This window comes from Oncorhynchus clarkii, chromosome 9, assembly GCF_045791955.1.
Source record: "Oncorhynchus clarkii lewisi isolate Uvic-CL-2024 chromosome 9, UVic_Ocla_1.0, whole genome shotgun sequence".
NCBI lineage: Eukaryota > Metazoa > Chordata > Actinopteri > Salmoniformes > Salmonidae > Oncorhynchus > Oncorhynchus clarkii.
In genome coordinates, this window is record NC_092155.1 from 58,117,889 (window position 1) to 58,135,326 (window position 17,438).

A 17,438-nucleotide genomic window follows, 5' to 3' on the forward strand; every position below is an offset into this window, starting at 1 on the left:
AGTGCCTTCGAAAAGTATTCAGACCCCTTGACCTTTTCCACATTTTGTTACGTAACAGTCTTATTCTAAAATGTATTAAGTTGTTTGTTTTTTTTCGCTCAATCTTCACACAATACCGCTTAATGACAAAGCAAAAACAGGCTTGTAGGAAAACAGAAATATCACATTTATATAAGAATTCAGACCCTTTAATCAGTACTTTGTTGAAGTGCCTTTGGGAACGATTACAGCCTTGAGTCTTCTTGGGTATGACGCTACACACTTGGCACACCTATATTTGGGGAGTGTCTCCCATTCTTCTCTGCAGATCCTCTCAAGCTCTGTCAGGTTGGATGGGGAGCATTGCTGCACAGCTATTTTCATGTCTCTCCAGAGATGTTTGATCGGGTTCAAGCCCGGACTCTGGCTGGGCCAATCAAGAACATTCAGACTTGTCCCAAAGCCACTCATGCATGGTCTTGGCTATGTGCTTATGGTCGTTGTCCTGTTGGAAGGTGAACCTTCGCACCGGTCTGAGGTCCTGAGCGCTGTGGAGCAGGTTTTCAACAAGGATCTCTCTGTACTTTGCTCTGTTCATCTTTGCCTCGATATTGACTAGTCTCCCAGTCCCTTCCGCTGAAAAACATCCCTACACCACCATGCTTCACCGTAGGGATGGTGCCAGATTTACTCCAGATGTGACACTTAGTAGCATTCAGGACAAAGAGTTCAATCTTGGTTTCATCAGACCAGAGAATCTTGTTTCTCATGGTCTAAGAGTCTTTAGGTGCCTTTTGGCAAACTCCAAGCTGGCTGTCATGTGCCTTTTACTGAAGAGTGGCTTCCATCTGGCCACTCTACCATGAAGGCCTGATTGGTGGAGTGCTGCAGAAATGGTTGTCCTTCTGGAAGGTTCTCCCATCTCCACAGAGGAACTCTGGAGCTCTGTCAGAATGACCATCGGGTTCTTGGTCACCTCCCTGACCAAGACCCTTCTCCCCCGATTGCTCAGTTTGGCCGGTCGGAGAGCTTTTGGAAGAGTCTTGGTGGTTTCAAACTTGTTACATTTAAGAATGATGGAGGCCACTGTGTTCTTCAGAAATGTTTTGGTACCCTTCCCCAGATCTGTGGAAACAATCCTGTCTCGGAGCTCTAGGGTTGGTTTTTGATCTGACATGCACTGTCAACTGTGGGATCTTATATAGAGAGGTGTGTGCCTTTCCAAATCATGTCCAATCAATTGAATTTACCAAAGGTGGACTCCAATCAAGTTGTAGAAACGTCTCAAGGATGATCAATGAAAACAGGTTGCACCTGATCTCAATTTCGAGTCTCATAGCAAGGGGTCTGAATACTTATGTAAATAATGTATTTATGTTTCCTAAAAACCTGTTTTCACTTTGTCATTATGGGGTATTTTAGATGTTTAGATTGCTGAGGATTGTTTTTAATTTAATCAATTTTAGAATAAGGCTGTAACATTTGTAAAAAGTCAAGGGGTCTGAATACGTTCCGAATGTGTGTTAGACACTCTTGAGCAGGGATGTTTATTTTCAAACAGGACAGGTTTATTATGTAGAACTCTCTCGGGGAGGAGGAGCATTGGGAATGAGAAAGAAATAAAATAACTATGAGAACAATGGATGTCATAACCATATATCATGCTGAATAAAAGACAAAAAGCTCCATAAGGATACCTTCCTTAATACTGGTATTCTCACAGGATGAGGACATTATTTTCTAAATATCTATTTATAGCTTGTGTAAAATATAATTTAGCTCACTCTAGTGTCCATAAATGTCATTGCATTGCTTCCCTTCCAAACCTGATGTTGCAATTAAATGGAGAGATTGATGAGTTGGGACAATTATCACTCTGTGGAGGAATGCTAGGTCTCCTGTAAAGTGGTTACACAAAGCTCTAAGTGTGGCCTGCCCAGATAAAGATGACAGGACTGTGGCTTCATTCAGATCTATAGGCTCTCTGTTTGCCTGCAGAATAAAACCCTTGAGTGTCATCAGTTCCCAGTAATGAGCAGTTTTGGACAATACAGCCCAGCCAGCATCCTCTGTCTGTCTGAGTGGCTGTGCTATATGCTGCTGTTTGGTAATCTGGCTAGGAGCTGTGGCTCTCAGGGGAAACTGCTAGAGTAATGTTATGATACATTCTTTCATGGAGGAGATGTCTGGATTCTATCTCCCCCTCTAGAACCTGACTGCCAAACCCTGTACCTCTCTGTAATGGTCTACCAGCCTGTGATTCAGGACAATACCCTGAATACACCTCCTCCGAGCATATGGGACCCGAAAGGTGCCAATAGGAAGAAATGATTGATTACTGTACATCATACAGCTGTATACACACACCAAGCTGTGCTCCGACACACACAGACACACATATGCACCCAACACACACACACACTACACGGTGCTAGCACCATTCAACCTTGATATTTTGGCACCCTTCATCCAACATAAGAATCAGCTTTCAAGGCTGCAGTTGGCTGGCTGTGACAGACAGGTCTAATAGAGACTAAGTAAATACATCTCGATCTGAGCAGAGGATATAACGGCCTGGTGGTTCCTCAAGGTACGGCCTATAGGCCTACATACACAGCCAAGGAAGCTTCTCACTGGGATAGATACTCATAACCAAACACAGAGCTGAGACAAGAGAGAAAGTTTTAATCCATATATAGGTCCTAGAGACACATCCATTGTGAGAGGGGCTCTCTAGTGTCTATGGGCACCATCGACCTGATAGGATGAGAAGAGGTCAGAGGTCAGGGGGGGGGGGGTGTTAAAGGTCAACAGCTGAGGAGGGAGTGGGTTAGCTACCAGGTGGGGTTGGGGTCAGAGTGATGGAGATAAAAAATATTCTGAAAGGGGGAGCGAGATGGAAATGGAGTGAGAGTGATAGAGAGAGAGACAAAGACAGAGAGAGCCCTTAGGCACCGAGACCCAGGGCCAACTGGCAGAGTGTGTTGGAGGTAAAATAAAGGTCTTCCAAATGGAAAGCGTGCCCAGATCTAGGAGCCGAGCCTCACATTAGCAAGCTGGCTCCGAGAGCAGGGCCTGGAGAGGCCATTCAAAGGGCCTAAACACTAACACAACACCCTCTGAACAGGTGCCACGGGCTCTACACTGACACTGGTACACAGCACAATCAATAGCCTCCACCAAATGCCCCAGAGTGACCCTCCGTTGGTCACCCCAGGCGATGACACACCACACAGAGTTTGGTTTGCTCCCAGCAGCAGGTCCTAACCCACAGCATGGGGATTTAACTCTCTTATTTCTACAGGGTCTCAGGCCATCTCCTCTCTCAGAGGGAGAATCTGGGAAAAGAGCTTAACCCTCTCCAAACAAAAAGAGTGCTAACAGATACAGAAAAACAATAATAGCAACATTGATATACTCTCAAAAAACAGCCTGTGGAGTTTAAAATGCCACAGAAGATTAGACAGAAGTCTTGATCAATGAGGTTGGCTAAAGAAGGAAAACATCCTTGGCTTAGTTAATAAGATGGAAAAGAAAATGTTACAATATTATTCATATTAATGAAAAAATATCCTAAAAGAAAAAGAGGTAGACTGCAACAGAATTTATATTAATGGAAAATTAAAAGACACTGTGTAAAGAGAATCAATATACTCACAAAAGCTGGCTTCATAGTGGCCATGGGATCCTTGGGGAGCAGGACAAGAAACGAAGCAGAAGTGAAGTGGGCTGTTAGATGACTATCCTTTCTTCTCAGTCTCTGTCTATGTGTCGCTCTCCCGCTCTCTTTCTTCTCTCTCTATCCCCTCCCATCTGTGGGTCTACTCTAACTGGCCCAAACAATGTATCCCCTGGATTGTCATGTTCAGTATGATCCTAAGACTGAGACAAACCTGCATTAGCATGGGCTTTAAAACACACACACACACACACACTTAAATGCAGATGCGCAGGCCAAGACCTCATGCAAGTAAAATCTCCTCGTCTGTAAAGGCAGGCTGTGTGTGTAAAGAGGAGAGGGTGTGAGAAAAGGAGGAGTTAGCAGACCCAGACACACAATGAAATAGCTTTTTTTGGTGCCCTGGGACCCCCTCGTCCACACGCTGTCACACAGCTCAGTAGAGTGTTCCAGAGCAGCCAGCCGTGACCAGCAAGATGGCCGCCCGCAGCCAGGCTGGCTGCTCCTCACAGCAACAGTGGGGAGGGAGAGACGGCTAAGAGAGGGATAGAGAAAATAGAGAAGGGCTACACTTTAAAAACTGACCTATTTACAGAAGATATTCACAGGCTTCTAAATAACTAAAACAAAGGATGGGGAAAGTTAGAAAACATACTTTTGCTTAATATTGCTTTCATTTGTTAAACATTCCATCAATGGTGCAGACCAAGTACTTGAGGTTTTCTTGAAAACAGTGCGAGAACAGAGTTTCAGCTTGAGAAATTGCTCTTTGCTAAGAAGCAATTTGTTTATTTTGGGCCATTTTAATTGAAAACAATCACAGTAAGGTATTTAATTCTTACCCAGAAATTATTTGATGTTGAGATAAAAAATGCCTGCATTAGACCTTTAATAAAACTGTCCAATGGGTAATGAGTTAGGTATAATGTAACCCAGGGCAACCCCTCCTGGGTGACTGAGCATTACAGCCCTATTACCTATTCAATAGACAAAAAAAAGAAGAAATAGAAAAGTTGTGAAAACGAGGACATTAAAAAAAAAAACTTTTTCTTGTCAAAGGAAAGAACTTGCATACCGTACTCCCTCTTACACACACATACGCATCACGGACAGGCTACATGCTAATCCGAGTGATGCGTTGAAAGGCAACGTTTGGCTGTTATCTTGAATACCGCAGCTCAGGGTTTCTGCATTAGCATTCACCTCTGCTAGGTTGTTGAGCAAACTGTCAACTCTCCGGTCTGCTACACCGCAATAAGTGATCATACCTGACCAGCTGACAACCTTCAGGCTGAGGGGGTGACAGAGAGAGCGACAGGGAGCCTGTGAATACAGACAAGGCGCTAATAATGGGCGTTATAGGAACTGAGATCTCTGGTAATCGTCAAACCTTTACATGAAAGGTGTGTGAAGAAAAAAATAGATGGTCTTTTAAACGGTCAAATATGAAGCAATGCTGCCACTACTCATAGGAGGTACAAGTACTCAAAACAGGTCAGGGCACTCAAGAGGTTGCAGTATGTAAATGAACACAACAGAAGTTCTCCTCGTACCAACTTAGATTCTGTCACACAGGAATACAACTCCATCTCAAATCAAATCAAAGCTTATTTGTCACGTGTGCCGAATACAAGGTGTAGGTAGACCTTACAGTGAAATGGATACTTACAGGCCCTAACCAACAGTGCAATTTTAAAGCAAAAAATAGCTATTAGGTAAACAATAGATAAGTAAAGAAATACAAATAAAAAAAAAACAGTAAAATGACAGTGAAAATAACAGTAGCGAGGCTATATACAGGTGGTACCGGTACAGAGTCAATGTGCAGGGGCACCGGTTAGTTGGGCTAATTGAGGTAATATGTACATGTTCTCTACCGTTCAAAAGCATTTTTTGTTCAGTAAAAAAACATTGATCAGAAATACAGTGTAGACATTGTTAATGTTGTAAATGACTATTGTAGCTGGAAACAACTGATTTTTAATGGAATATCTACATAGGCGTAGAGGCCCATTATCAGCAGCCATCACTCCTGTGTTCCAATGGCACGTTGTGTTAGCTAATCCAAGTTCATCATTTTAAACGGGTAATTGATCATCAGAAAACCCTTTTGCAATTATGTTAGCACAGCTGAAAACTGTTGTTCTGATTAAAGAAGCAATACAACTGGACTGCTTTAGACTAGTTGAGTATCTGAAGCATCAGCATTTGTGGGTTCGATTACAGGCTCAAAATGGCCAGAAACAAAGCACTTTCTTCTGAAATTCGTCAGTCTATTCTTGTTCTGAGAAATTAAGGCTAAAGAAATTGGCAATTGAACAGCACAAACTGGCTCTAACCAGAATAGAAAGAGGAGCTGGAGGCCCTGATGCACAACTGAGCAAGAGGACAAGTACATTTAGTGTCTAGTTTGAGAAACAGACGCCTCACAAGTCCTCAACTGGCAGCTTCATTAAATAGTACCCGCAAAACACCAGTCTCAACGTCAACAGTGAAGAGGCGACTCCGGGATGCTGGCCTTCTAGGCAGAGTTGCAAAGAAAAGGCCTCATCTCAGACTTGCCAATAAAAAGAAAAGATTAAGATGGGCGGGACACAATGCAAATAGTCCGGGTAGCTATTTGATTACCTGTTCAGGAGTCTTATGGCTTGGGGGTAAAAGCTGTTGAGAAGCCTTTTGGTCCTAGACTAATTGCTCCGGTACAGCTTGCCATGCGGTAGCAGAGAGAACAGTCTACGACTGGGGTGGCTGGGGTCTTTGACTATTTTTTGGGCTTTCCTCTGACGCCTGGTGTAGAGGTTCTGGGTGGCATGCAGCTTGCCCTCTGTAGTGCCTTGTGGTCGGAGGCCGAGCAGTTGCCGTACCAGGCAGTGATGCAACCAGTTAGGATGCTCTCGATGATGCAGCTGTAGAACCTTTTGAGGATCTGAGGACCCATGCCAAATCTGTTCAGTCTCCCGAGGGGGAATAGGTTTTGTCGTGCCCTCTTCACGACTGTCTTGGTGTGCTTAGACCATTCTAGTTTGTTGGTGATGTGGACAGAAAGGAACTTGAAGCTCTCAACCTATTCTACTACAGCTCCGTCAATGAGAATGGGGGTGTGCTAGGTCCTCCTTTTCCTTTTCTGATCAGGCCGACCACTGTCATCTCCAAACTTAATGATGGTGTTGGAGTCGTGTCTGGCCATGCAGTCGTGGGTGAACAGGGAGTACAGGAGGGGACTGAGCACTCAACCCTGAGGGGCTCCAGTGTTGAGGATCAGCGTGGAAGATGTGTTGCTACCTACCCTCACCACCTGGGGAGGCCCATCAGAAAGTCCAGGATCCAGTTGCAGAGGGAGGTGTTTAGTCCCAGGATCTTTAGCTGCTCTGTGACTAGATCCTGCCACAGGCAAGGGAACACTAGTTTCCAAGTGGACAACCCTCTTCTTTCATTTGCTGCTTAGGTTCAACTCCTACATTACGCAACCCGATCCATTGAGGCTATTCTCATTGACGGACATTTAAGGAGAGCAGTGTAACGAGATTTCAATTTACACAAAATGTTCAGTTTACATTACATCCTTGCCTTACCTTTTTGTTGTGCTTGGCAACGTGACATTCTTATTAAGCTCAGTCAAATCAGATCTAAATATCTAACTGTAGAATAGACATAGAATAGACATAGACTGTATAATAAAGATGAGCCGACCAGGAAATAACATCTGCAGGAGTATAGCTGGTGCTGCTCTGATCAGTAGTGACTTAATCCACAGGCAGCCTCTAGGAAAGGCCGAATCCCATCTTCCAGCTCCAGGACTTCATAAGGTGAGGTGTTCAATCAAACTGTGGGTGATTACAGTGTACAGAGTCGGATCTGGCTCCTGTGTCACTCATAATGTAGGCTAGTCCCAGTAGCTACAGTATCATCAGGAGGGTATAAAGTATCCTCATATTGCTGAACGTTTCAGCAGGGGAACTAAAGATTCAAGTCGGCAAGCTGTTCCAGTCTGGTGACCCCATTACCCACTTGGGACTGAATGCTCTACAACAGAGAGAAGACCCACACTGATAATACTAACACTGTGCCTGCAGGAGGGGACTGGAATGATAGAGCACTTTGAAGTAATGGGACAAAGTTAATTCTGTGCAACTTCTAATGAACTGCATCTATTTAGAAGGTGAATGCCCTTGACGACAGCTGCGACACAGACGTATTCATGAAGTTCACAGCATAACATTTGACCAGTAGCTTCATGAAAGTAATTTAACTGGTGAATGAATACATATAATATGTCTTACAGTTGTACAAACAGAATGTTATGACTGGAGTCTCGATACAAAAGTGAAACAATCTTCCCTTCCTCTCTCTCCCACTGTCAGAGTGTTATAGACTGGTAGTTCTTCCAATTACATTGAAAGAACTACAGGACAAAATACAAAGCCTCCAACCCCAAAAGGTCTGTGGTGTTGATAGTAGGGATGCACAATATATCGGTAAGCATATCAGAATCAGCCGATTTTAGCTAAAAATGGCAACATTGGCAAAAAAATATATAGCGTTACACGTGCAACACAGTATTCCTAACCTAGCCCACAATGTCTGCCGTGTGGATCGAGCAGTCAACAAATCGAGCAAATCAAATCATTTGAAAGAGTAATACAATTTCAGCGAGACAACTCAAAGGCGAAATCCATTAAAGCCAAGATAATAGGATTCATTGCCCTTGACAATCAACCGTTCTCTGTCGTGGGTGATGTTGGCTTTTGCCGACTGGTCGAGCACCGGCACACACTACCAAGTAGGCGCTGTTTTTCAGATGTTGCCCTACCGGAGTTACACAGTATTTTTGAAACTCACATCCATGAGCTAACGTTACTTGCTATGGGCGTCACTGCTATTAGCTTCACGACTGACATTTGGACCAGTGATGTCAACCCCATGAGCATTATTAGTCTGACAGCACAGTGGGTCGACGAGGATTTCGTACTGAGGAAAGCCGCATTGCATGCTCAAGAATGTGCTGGTTCTCTCATAACGCTGCAGCTATTTCAATGGCATTTGAGAACATGTTTGAAACTTGTAAACATGAACACTCCCAGCACCATTCGAACAACTGACTGGAGGAATAAGCTCAACTGTGTCTGCAGCAGACGTGATACCCTGTCATGGCATTGAAACGCCTGCTCAACAAAAATGTCAACACAGACCGTTGGGTTAACTTGGAAATGTACTCTACTAGAGACTGTGAACAAGCGATTTGGTGGCATTCTCTCTGAGCCTCAACTGTGTTGCCACCATTCTCGATGCTAGGTACAAGGACCGCTACTTCGATGCAGACAAGAAACAGGGTTTATCCTGTTTGAGACTGAACAAATGAACAATGAAACAGCACAGCAAGTAGGTGAAAGAAATAGGTTTTGATTATGTTTTACTGGGGACATATGTAAATGCCAACAAAATAAGTTTTCGGTCAGGATGTGTAGTGTATGTGTGTTTTTCAACTATTTAACTGTACTAGAATGCTTAAAAGGCTGCTCAAATTTTAAATATGGGTTATGGGTATCAGCCAAAAATGTAATATCGGTGTATCCCTAGTTGATGGTATCCAAATTGAACAAAAATATACAGACCACAAATTCCAATTGGCTATACTTAAACTCTTTAACATCATCCTCAGCTCTGGCTGATCACCCAAATCTCAAAAAGCGGAGAGAAATTTGACCATGAAATCAACAGCAACCTTGGGAAAATCCTCTGCATTATAATTAACAGCAGACACCTACATTTCCTGAGCAAATGTCAAATTGACTAACACATTTCTGTATTGCAGAAAACATATTTCACCCTGCACACCCCAATTAACAAACAAACGCAGTCTTCTCATGCTTTGTTGATTTCAAAAAAGCTTTTGACTCTATTTGGAATAAGGATGTGCTATATACATTGATGGAAAGTGGTGCTGAAGAAAAACCTTAAATCCATGTATACAAATAAAATGCATATTTCATTGCTCAGTGTCGTGGGGTGAGACAGGGATGCAGCTTGAGCCGCAGCCTCTTCAACATTCAGTATATATCAACAAATTGGCAAGGGCACTAGAACAGTCTGCCGGCACCCAGCCTCACCCAAACTAGAATCTGAGGTCAAATGTCTACTGTTAGCTGAAGATCTGGTGCTTTCATCTCCAAACAAGGAGGGCCTAGATTAGCACGTTGATCTTCTCCAAAGATTCTGTCCGATCTGGGCCCTGACAGTGAATCTCAGTAAGACAAAATGAATGGTGTTCCAAAAAAGGTCCAGTTGCCAGGACAACAAATACAAATTCCACCTAAACACCCGTTGCCCTAGAGAACACAAAAAACTCTCGGCCTAAACATCAGCACCACAGGTAACTTCCACAAAGCTGTGAACAATCTGAGAGACAAGGCAATAAGGGCCTATGCCATCAAAAGGAACATAAAATCCAACAATCCAATTAGGATCTGGCAAAAAAAATACTTATAGAATAAGTTATAGAACCCATTGCCCTCGACAGTTGTGAGGTCTGGAGACCGCTCAACAACCAAGAATTCACAAAATGGGACAAACACCAAACTGAGACTCTACATGTGGAATTCTGGAAAAACATTCTCTGTGTACAACATAAAACACCAAATAATGAATGCAGAGCAGAATTGGGACGATACCAGCTAATTATCAAAATCCAGAAAAGACAATCACCTAAAAGATCAGATGAACCTGGAGAAGAGTTCCATCAGCAAGCTGGTCCTGGGGCTCTGTTCACAAACAAACACACCCCACAGAGCCCCAGGACAGCAACACAATTAGACCCAACCAAATCATGAGAAAACTAAAAGATATATTGGAAAGAACTAAACAAAAAACAAAGCAAACTGGAATGCTATTTGGCCCTAAACAAAGAGTACACAGTGTCAGAATACCTGACCACTGTGACTGACACAAAATTAAGGAAAGCTTTGACTTAACTCCCATATCTATTAGATGGAATACGACAGATGGGATACCACAGATGGAATACCACAGATGGAATACCACAGAGTGGTATTTGTTTTCCCTTTTGTACTTCAACTATTTGCACATTGTTACAACCCTGCACATAGACAATAATATAACATTTGAAATGTCTATTATTTTAAAACGTTTCACTGTTAATTTGATTGTTTATTATCTATTCCACTTGCTTCAGCAATATATTTCCCATGCCAATAAATTGTATATAAATAAATACATTCCCTTTGCATTGAATGTAATAGCCTTTTGTAGATAAAATAGCTGAGTGTGTTGAGGAGAGGCATCAATGGCTCAAATAAACAGGCTATTGAGATAATGATCTGTGGTTCAGTTCCCTGAGTGGTGGTGCGTGTCACACTCACGGACTGTCCATCCACTTCCTCTCTACAGCTGTCATCACAACTATACTACTGGGGCTGAGTCTGAGTTGTGTGTCTGAAATTGGTCAAAAGTATTACACTATATAGGGAATAAAGTGCTAACTTGGATACAGCTATAGCCTAGCTCTTGTTGTCATTCCTCTCAGCTGAGGTGAAGGTGGGGCACAAAAGGTTCTACTCTGGGTTGATTATCAATTATTTTGGCTGATGGAACAAAAATACAATTCTCTCCTGCTCCACCACCCCTCTTGGAGAGGTCAGGGAGAGGGGTCATCTAAAAGCATACTTCTGTGTAGGACACAAGGTCGGGCACACAGGCAGGCTCTGCTCTGGCCACCTGCATGCTAACCACAGAGACGAGAAACCAGGATATCGACCCCCAACTTTCCCGTTATCACGGCTCTCAGTGCCTGTTGGTATAGGGTTGTGTAAAGGTACACCGACTGACCGCAGAGCAACGCGATCTGGTCACTGTGGAGAGCCTGTTACTTGAGCCCCTGGCTGAGTCCCTCTGCTCGGCATCACAAATGCATCATGGCTGATTCTGACACAGACATAATAGGGGAATCGAGTCATGTGGAGTCATTACACTGCCAGTTCGCAGACAAAGGATGTAAATAGTGGAAGATTTAAAGTGGATTTAACAATCCATGCAGATTGCATCTCAAAATACCATAATGGTGCAGTTACACGCGTACACAACGCTGCGGATAACACTTATTCCAAATGGCTCTATTTTAGAATACTGAATGAAAAGTGTGTGTGTGTTCAAGGCAACCCTAAAAACAGTTGCCCATCTCCAGGGGAGCCCAGATTAGGTTGGAGTGTAACACCATGGCAACCTGAGGAGGCGGGGTCAGTCCTAAAGCGAGGATAGAGCTGCAACTCAATGACCTTCTCCTCCGCTCTCCTCGTCTCACTTTCCAACTCTTTGTCTAGGCCTATCTATCCTGTTACTTTTTCAGATCCTCCTCACTTTCTAGCCCCATCTTTCCGTCACTTCTAATCTCTCTCCTCTCCCTGGCTCTTTATTCTTTGTTATCGGCCCCTCAGACAGGGTATTTCAGTTCTGAATGGCTGGCTATATACAATTTTGAATATTATCTTCTCACTGCAGTGATAGAGCGGATTTGGCTTCTATTTCAGCAGGGTTAATACATAGTTTAGGGGCAGAAAAACGGCAGATATGAATGAGAAAACTTGGCTAAAGAGAGGGGTGTGTGTGGATCTCACTCATGCAGGCCTAATGTTCCCGAGTCTCTCAGCTCCATGATGTCATTCTACTCTACAGGTTAACCCCTCAATAACTAGACTATAGCCCTCCTCATGGAGCTGTTATGTGACCATGTAGTGTCCTTTCACCTGTAACACTATATGGTGATGGTATAGAAGTCATCCCTGAGAACTCACCCAGGTGAGTGTATAAACTATTAATACAGAACACCATATTATAACATAAGTCCAACAGAACAGTGAAGCAAACGTCTTACCTCGTCCCATTCAGAGGCGAAAGAGGGCGACTTCTCCAGCCGCTTCTTGGTTGCGCTGCAGTTCGAGACGGACTCACTCCGGCTGCCCAGCCCTCCCTCCTCCTCGCTAGGCGGCGATACCAGCAGGTCCGAGTCCGACTTGGAGAGGCTGCGGGCCAGCTTCAGGTCCCCAGGGGGACGCATCCTGCCAGCAGGCACAGCCCCAGACCCAAAGTCCCTCATCCTGTCTCGGTCTCTGTCCCTGGGCACTCCCTTAGACACTGTGGCATAGATGGCTTTGGGGTCACAGTCTGTCAGGATGGCAGCCATGTTGATGTTTGGAGGAGGCAGAGGCGGAGCTTCTGTTGTTTTGGTGGGTACCGTTGGAGCTGGTGCCGGCTGTTGGCCTTGGCTGGACTGTGTCAGTACCCCACCTGGCAGCCTGCTGAGGGGCTCCACCTGACAGTCAAAGACAGGCGAGGAGCCGTGCAAGAGGCCTGTGAACACTTCAGGTACTGCAACTAGGTCCTGGCCGAGTAGGGAGTTATCTGTAGAGATGAGACCAGGAGAGTTAGGAGGGGAGACTAAAGAGCAGGGAGTTATCTGTAGAGATGAGAGGAGACCAGGAGAGTTAGGAGGGGAGACTAAAGAGCAGGGAGTAATGAGTAAGGAGTAGTGAGTCAAGGCAGGCAGGAGGCTGGACTGAGACTGAAGGTAGATATCTAGCAGGACTAATAACAACGTCCCCACAGCCCCAGAAACAGATCTGTGATTGTTTGAGCATGAGATATAAGGAGAGACGGAAATACAGAATGCTGTCCGAAGCACTGGAAGACAGATAATTCCAATCCCAGCTTGTAATCATCTCTCTGGATGTTTGGAGGTTTGTTACATTACACAATTCTATGCCAGTTTTTTCCCACTCTTCCATCCCTGCCTGTCTCTGTGTGTGTCTCACTCCCTTTGAGATAACCAGCAGCAGCCCCTGTTTGAGGTCAAGTTCCACAGAAATGATACAGCACTGAGGAATCCTCACAGGAAATCAGCAAAGGAAGAAACCGGATGGGAGCAAGACAACAAGCATTCTGCAGAATCTGTGCGCACACACACACACATACGGACACACGCACACGGACACACGCACACACACAGACACACACACGGACACAGACAGAAACACAAGAACAAACAGGAACTTACTTCTTCTGCTTCGAGCTATAGCATGAAAACAATCCCTGCTTACAGATCCTGTACAGCCAATCCAGTTGAAAACAATACGCTTTCCCCTCACAACAACAGGCCCTCTTTCTCTCCCCCTCGAAGGAGACACTGACACCCAAGCCTGTTTTTCCACCATCAAATCGACCACCGGATGAGAGTAGAGCCAGGTTGTGCCTCTGTTCCCCTTCTGCCTGTCAAGCTCCCCCTCTGTCCCTCCCTTCTTGTACTTCTCCCTGAGCCGGAGCTGTGTAAACCAAAGCTACGTAGAGCTGTAGCTGTGTGAGCTCTTTGCCTGCCTGTCCCAACTCACTAGCCGCTGACTGCATCTCTGGGATTGTAATTCTGGGATCACTCCATCCACTCTGTCTGACTCTCAGCCACCATCCTGATAATCAGGCTTCTGACACATGGTTAATGTGTGTGTGTGTGTGTGTGTTGGAAATTGGGTAGGGGGGCTGTTGTGTCGTGCTGCCCTGTGTGTGTGTCCTCATTGCCAATTCCGGTGAGAGGGTCGTGGTGTTTGGTGACAGGGAAACTGGGACAGTGTCAGTGACGTCACAGCGGGGCAGTGGCCCCTTCAGTGTGTTTTAGTTTGTCCTTCAGAGCAAAAGACAGCTACAAAAAGACTGCAGTTACTCCAAGCATTCTAATTAAGCTCTCTCTCTCAACAGGACATAGTGTTTCCAATACCATTCAGTCATTCAAACTGCTCCCAAAACAATACATTCAAGTCTAAAAAGAGCTACGTTAGAGATGAATATCTGTCCAGGTGAAATAGTAATCGTTACTCCACCCTGTATGTCAGCTTGGTAGTGATGAATACAGTTCAAATAGGAGCTGGTACACTTTGCTCTATGCACTGTTTAGCTTACAGGCCGTTTACAGTGAGGCAGAGTACCAACGCCCTGTGCCCAGTACCAACGCCCTGTGCCCATCTACGCTCAGCTGCCTACTACTCAATTTGGAAAGATATGTGCGTGTGTGTGTGTGTGTGTGTGTATAAACATATGGAGAGACCACAGCCAAACACCCACCCTGTCCTTGGCAGCTGGAGAGTGTGAATGACTAATGAGCGAATCACTATGGCTCCCTTCAACAATCCCCTAGTGTGTTCAACCAACAGGACCCAGACTACAGAACACCCATGATCCAACGGTCCGACCGGGGCTGGAAACATTGAGATACTCAGTAACCCAAAGAGAGACATATGGATATTTACACTGCTTTTATGGAGGGATGAGGTCACTGGTGAGAGAACACACACACGTGTGTGTGTGTGTGTGTGTGTGTGTGTGCGTTTCATTTGGTGGCCTTGTGAGCAGTGATGTCATGTTAATTCTACAGTTACTGTTGCATTGATGTCACAGAGAGACAGTATGTATGTATTTATTTACAGCCCCTGGGGAAATTGCTTTTCTGTACTCAGAGTGGAGAGCATTTTTAGCTCTGTATGTCATGTGTTAGAATGACATTTAAAACTACAGGCGCAAAACTATTGAGATTCTGACCTCATTCTTAATTGACGTTATACGTTAGTGGGGAACCTGTGTATATGTGATAGAAACTGAGAATGTAATGGACATTGTTGATGTTAAACTGACATACATTGATTAGTCTGTTTGGGTGCTCGAGAACATCCCAATTCTAGTCATTCACTATTGGCCAAGTGCAAGGCCAGGATGGGCAGTGTGCTCCACTCTCCACAGGTCCCACAGCAGGCAGAAACCACTAAACACAGCTGTGGTTCTCACTACAGTCAAGCTAGCAAACAGATATGCACTGAGAATTTAGCAGGCTATCTAGTGACGCTAGCCTCTCCTGTGTGAGTTCACTCTGGCCAAGGCCACATAACCTGATAGTCATAAGATATGTCTATGGCAGATAACTTTATCACTTTTCAGTATGTGAAATCTCTTCTACACCCAATTGACTGTGCGTGAGAGTAGGGCACTGTGATGTTAGATGCCTGTGAAACAGGAGGCATGTGGAATCTGTTGGGCATCCTCTGTGATTCCTTCCTCAGTGTGTGTGTGACAGGTGCTCTGCCTGCTCTCTGCTGCTGCTGACAAGGCATGTCTCCATCACACACACAGCCTCGATGGGGGAGAGATGTGAAGGGGCGGGGGTTAAGAGTAGCAGGGAGTGTGAGCAGGGCCCTAATCCCAATCCCTGAGAGGCAGCTGCTTTCAGATGGTAATGGAGAGGGACTTGGCATACCGGTTTATATTAGAGTCCCCAAACAGCACACATCTCTATCACAGACACCGCCCACATCTCGATCACAGACACAGCCCACATCTCTAACACAGACACAGTCCCCAAACAGCACACATCTCTATCATAGACACAGTCCCCAAACAGCACACATCTCTATCACAGACACAGTCCCCAAACAGCACACATCTCTATCACAGACACAGTCCCCAAACAGCACACATCTCTATCATAGACACAGTCCCCAAACAGCACACATCTCTATCACAGACACAGTCCCCAAACAGCACACATCTCTATCACAGGGGCGGCAGGGTAGCCATCTCTATCACAGACAAGGTACAAAGTTCTGCCCCAAAGGCAGCACACATCTCTATGCCACAGACACAATCCCCAAACATCTCTATCATAGACACAGTCCCCAAACAGCACACATCTCTATCACAGACACAGTCCCCAAACAGCACACATCTCTGTCACAGACACAGTCCCCAAACAGCACACATCTCTATCACAGACACAGTCCCCAAACAGCACACATCTCTATCATAGACACAGTCCCCAAACAGCACACATCTCTATCACAGACACAGTCCCCAAACAGCACACATCTATCAGACACAGTCCCCAAACAGCACACATCTCTATCACAGACAGTCCCCAAACAGCACACATCTCTATCACAGACACAGCCCACATCTCTAACACAGACACAGTCCCCAAACAGCACACATCTCTATCATAGACACAGTCCCCAAACAGCACACATCTCTATCACAGACACAGTCCCCAAACAGCACACATCTCTATCACAGACACAGTCCCCAAGCAGCACACATCTCTATCATAGACACAGTCCCCAAACAGCACACATCTCTATCACAGACACAGTCCCCAAACAGCACACATCTATCAGACACAGTCCCCAAACAGCACACATCTCTATCACAGACACAGTCCCCAAACAGCACACATCTCTATCATAGACACAGTCCCCAAACAGCACACATCTCTATCACAGACACAGTCCCCAAACAGCACACATCTATCACAGACACAGCATGCTTAGCTATGTGTCGCTATGTGTCTGTGTTAGCATGATTATGCCCTGCTTGGATATGCATGAGCCTGCTATGGTGTTCGTATGAGAGAACGGGCAAACGCAGCAAGATAAACAAAGAACTAGACAGCAAGATGGAAGAGGATAAGATAAAGATTGTCCAATCTCCAACCAATGCATAAAGTGTACAACGTTGCATTTCTAGTAGTGTAAGTAGGCTGGAGGTTCTTAGATAATAATACAGTGTATGGTCAAATCTGACCAAGAATTCTCTTCCATGTAACAAACCAGATTAGTTTTCTTCAGCTGGCTTGGCAGAGAATGTCAATTCAGCCTGATCTAAACAAGCCTAATCCAGGCCCAGAGCTGCTGGGCCTCTGGAATGCCAATCATACACTCCCAGGCAGCACTAATCCAACCCT

At 44.9% G+C, this 17,438-nt stretch overlaps 1 protein-coding gene across 6 annotated transcripts in view; it reads right to left on the reverse strand.

Annotated features, from left to right (window-relative positions):
* LOC139416615 (ankyrin repeat and SAM domain-containing protein 1A-like) overlaps nucleotides 1-17,438 on the reverse strand; it is a 105,254-nt gene that overhangs the window by 35,329 nt on the left and 52,487 nt on the right. For all 6 annotated transcript variants that reach the window (XM_071165490.1, XM_071165489.1, XM_071165492.1 and 3 more), the window contains one exon: nucleotides 12,543-13,069. In XM_071165490.1, coding sequence (XP_071021591.1) covers nucleotides 12,543-13,069 — 527 coding nt within the window. The remainder of the gene's footprint in view (nucleotides 1-12,542; nucleotides 13,070-17,438) is intronic.